The sequence below is a fragment of the Myotis brandtii genome, unplaced genomic scaffold (genome assembly GCF_000412655.1).
Source record: "Myotis brandtii unplaced genomic scaffold, ASM41265v1 scaffold601, whole genome shotgun sequence".
NCBI classification, from domain to species: Eukaryota; Metazoa; Chordata; class Mammalia; order Chiroptera; family Vespertilionidae; genus Myotis; species Myotis brandtii.
In genome coordinates this window covers 442455-446761 of record NW_005370276.1, presented here as the reverse complement: position 1 = coordinate 446761, position 4307 = coordinate 442455, and the positions used below count along the sequence as shown (strand labels likewise).

The window sequence follows — 4307 nt, the reverse complement described above, 5'->3', positions numbered from 1 at the left end:
TTATTGTAGCATCCTCCCCGGACAACTCCCCTTTCCTCAGCACCCTCCCACCTTCTCTGATTCCTTAGCCCCTGCTCAGGGTCCTTTCCCTTCTCTCCAACTCGACTCACTTCAGGTGCACCCCCCTCTCATACTCTTGCTCCCCTCCCTCCTCTCAGAGTCCTCCTGCATCTGAGGCCCTAACCCCACCCCACTCTCATTCCCAGGCCTCGCAGCCAAAGCAGGTGCAGGACCCTGAGCAGAATGGAGAAACCGGGCACCCTGTCATCCGGCAGGTCCCTCATGGGGTCTGAGGTGGTGTCTGGGACTTGTCCTCATTCGGGGCCCATGAGCTAGGCAGGGGGAGACAGATTCAGAGCTGGGATCTGGTTAAACTGACAGATTAGACATGGATCGTCCTAATCTCACTGACCTTTAGGAGTGGCCCAGCCCCTGCCCTCCCCAGTGGAAACCCAGGCTGTGCCTGCCACGACCCCACTCTCTCTCCTTCCAAGCAGAACCCTGTCCCTGTCCCTTCACCTCACACTTAGCATTCTCCTCCACCCCTATTTCTATGGTCCCCAGGCCCTATCCCAGACTCCCTGAGCTGGGAGGGCAGCCAGCTAATTAATCCCATCCGGTTATTACGTGGGGATTCTGAAGGATCAAGGGAGGCGGGGAAGCCAGAAGGGAGGACCTGGGTTGGTGCAGCACCTGGGCAGACTGAGGGGCAATGACAGTGCCCGCCCCCAGTCCTGGGACACAGAGGTGGGAACGTATCTCACAGGCATTGGTTCCTTTAGCAGCTGGCTCTCTGCCTGCTGGGCACTTAGGTAGATAGAAGCATGGGCAGAGGCCAGGCCCCAGAAGCACACTCACAGACACACCACCAGGCGCCCAATGGTTTAATCTGGGGGAGAAGTCTCCCCCTAACCACCCACTTGCCCCTGGTATCCAGAGCTACCTCCTGTCCGCCAAGCTGGACGAGGGAGGCGTTGATTCTGGCCCGTAGCCACAGCCCACACTGCACCCAGCCTGCCCTGTCCTTCAGATGTCCAAACTCAGAGCTGGCCTCCAAGAGCGTCTCCCATCCCTGGGAGGCCGTGCGTCCCGGCACCAGGGAGAGCTGGGAAGTCTCTAGGACCCTCCCCTCACTTCCCCCTCCCTGAAGTGAGGAACCATTCCTGTGGAAAGGCCCTTGGAGAAGTTCAAGTTCCAGTGCCCCGTTTTTACAGATGAGGAAACAGAGGCGAGGAAAGAGGAGTGATGTGCCCAGTCACACAGTCCTTAAGCAGAGCTAGGATGTAGAGCAAAGCTTCCTGGATCCTTATGAAAGATCCCATTCCAATGAGCTCAAACTCCATTTCTAACCCTTCTGTAAGAACCATGGGGTGGGGAGGGGTGGGGGGAAATATATATATCTGTATTTATATTATACACTAGAGGCCCGGTGCACAGATTTGTGCACTGGTGGGGGGCATGGCCTGCGGGGATTGACCCGCTGTGGGAGCACACTGACCACCAGGGGGAAGCTCCTGCGTTGAGCGTCTGCCCCCCTGGTGGTCAGTGCGCATCATAGCGAAAGGTTGACCGGCCGTTCTGGTCATTCTACTGTTCAGTCATTGGGCTTTTATATATATAGATCATACACACATATATTACATCTTTAAGAAATAGATACACATCACTAGGTGTAGGGTTCCAGAGCATTGTAGACTCGCCAGCCATGGCCCCCTCCCTTCCCTTGCCCGTCCACTAGCCCTGTTACCCGCAGGGTCTTGTCTGGGCCCTCACCTTCAGGTCAGCCCAGAAATGCTGTCTATCAAGTCCTGAGTCCAACTGTTACAGGAGCCGCTTAGAACTTCCGGGTTTCGATCATGGAAAACTCTGGCTCCCTGAAGCCTTGGTTCCTTTTGGCATTTCAGAACCACAGAGAAGTCGTCTAGGATCGCCACTCCTTCCCTGACTCTGTGGTCGATCCAGAGCCACGGAATCTTGGTTCCTTTGGACATTCTAGAATGGCACTTTAAAAAAGCACACACCAGTGGATCATTTAGAAGCATCGATTCTCCCCTTGCTTTGACGTTCTGTAGCCACTGGTCTGGAGTTATCTAATATCAAGAACTCCCCATCTGTCACTGCAGTCCTAGACCAGCAGACTCTCCGTTGTCTTGTGCATTCTAGACACACAACTCTTTAGTTTCTGGAGTACTTATACTATCTAAGGTCAGTCTAGATCAGTGGTCGGCAAACTCATTAGTCAACAGAGCCAAATATCAACAGTACAACGATTGAAATTTCTTTTGAGAGCCAAATTTTTTAAACTTAAACTATATAGGTAGGTACATTGTTATTAACTTCATTAGGGGACTCCTAAGCTGGCCTTTGCTAATAACATCCTCCATCTGATTGAGGTCCGTTCGCTGAGGTCGACCCCTTCCAACTCTCCCATCCACACTCGTCTTGTATACTTGTTTCGTTTGTCCGAAAACCGACTTCTGCGCATGGGCCACGAAGTTTCAATCGCGCTGTACGTGCGCGCCCGCACGTGGTATTTTGTGGAAGAGCCACACTCAGGGGGCCAAAGAGCCGCATGTGGCTCGCGAGCCGCAGTTTGCCGACCACTGGTCTAGATGAACAATCTCAAAACATGGGCTTTCTGGAATCACAGGTCTTTTCTTGACTGGCAGTCAACATTCCAGGTCAATCAAGTTAGTCCTGAATTCTTGGAGCGTTCCATACTTTTTCCTCCTGAGGTGGTCTCGAAAAAGATGACTTGCTTTTTGGTTGGCTGAGCCAAGACGCAAGAGTCCTTTGAATATTAAACCAATCCAGGCCTATAAACTCTCGATCTCATTTGCTGGTTGAGAACTGCTGACTTCTCGCCCCAGAGGCAGTCTATGTCACTGATTCCCTGATTCCGGACCCTGCTCAACAACCCACGCCAGCCATATAGAAGAATCTAGAACCACCAGTCCTTGCCTCTTGGGTGGTCCAGAATCCTGGATCCCTTAGCTCTGGTGAGACTCAGGAATCAGGCCGATACAGGGGTCTCAGGCGGGAGCACACAACGCAGAGGAATTCAGATCCAGTGTGTCCACGGTGGGTCCACTAGGCAGGCAGAACTTCACCAGCTAATAATTTACCCAGCAGGCCCGTCGGTCCCAGGAGAGGGCCCGGGCTCTCCGTTTTGCTACCTCTGGGAAGGGGATACAAATGGGGGACAGCAGCTGGCCTCATGGGGGCAGGGTCAGAGACAGGGTCGGGGTGAGTACTCGGGGGCTGGCAGCCCCCTCTTCTGCCTCCGACTCATCTCCCTCCTTGGCTTCCTCTTCCTCCCGGCAGCAACTCAGAGCGAGTTCATTCTCGTAACAAAATGCAGTCAGCGAGTCAGGGAAGCTAGGCTTGGGGCTGTGGGAATCCCGCTCTGCCCGCTCCTCCAGCTCCTTGGCGCTGCAGACGGGTGTCCCCGGGACCTCGTAAGTGCGGTGGAAGTGGCGATAGTCCACCTCATACTGGGAGCCACGCTGGAAGAGGACGGGCTCAAAACGATGGCCCCAGAGCAGCTCACCGGGGAGATAGGAAGAGCGACACTGCGTGGTCATAGCCGTGGCCTCCACCATGCCCTCGAGAATGACCACCAGCTCGAAGTCGGCCCGGGCCAGCTCCGCACGCCCCAGCTCATAGAGGGGACTGGAGGAGTCGATCTCGTGCACGATGGTGATGGGAGACACCAGGAAGATGCGATCCGTGCCGCCATCGAAGCCCACGTCCACGTCCCGGTGGTCCAGGGGTATGTACTCACCTTCGGGGGTCACCCGAGGCTGCAGCAAAAGACAAGGGGCCCAAGACAGATGCAGGGAGATGAGAGGAGACAGAGAGGATGAGAGAAAGCAATGGACGTGCAGAAAAGGAGAAGAGTAGAGACTGGGAGGGGTGAGGGTGGGGAGAGGAGAAGAACCCAGAGAGAGGGGGATGAGGCCCAGGGAGAGGAAGATGGAGGCTCAGAGAAAGAGGGGACAGAGACCCAGAGATAAAGAGAGAGGGACAGAGACTCGGGGGGTTGGGGGATAGAAACCCGAGGAAGAGGCAAGGGAGAGAGGAAGAGAGGGACAGAGTGACATTGGCAGAGCCACAGAAATCAGCAAAGCAGAGACAAAATTAAAGAAACAAGATAAGAATGACAACCAAGCAGTAATTGGAGAAGAGGAAAAGAAAAATGGCTTTCAGTAAACAGAAAGAGATAAACCAGGATGACAATCTAGGTCCAATATCCTGTGTCCCCCGCTGCTTCCTGCCAGCCCCTGGGCGCTCTGCACCCCCCCCCC

At 54.6% G+C, this 4307-nt stretch overlaps 1 protein-coding gene across 1 annotated transcript in view; it reads right to left on the bottom strand.

Annotated features, from left to right (window-relative positions):
* Window positions 1-2611: 2611 nt before the first annotated feature.
* KCNJ14 (potassium channel, inwardly rectifying subfamily J, member 14) overlaps window positions 2612-4307 on the bottom strand; it is a 16896-nt gene continuing 15200 nt past the window's right edge. The window contains exon 5 of the mRNA XM_005879587.2: window positions 2612-3803. Coding sequence (XP_005879649.1) covers window positions 3216-3803 — 588 coding nt within the window. The 3' untranslated portion in view covers window positions 2612-3215. The remainder of the gene's footprint in view (window positions 3804-4307) is intronic.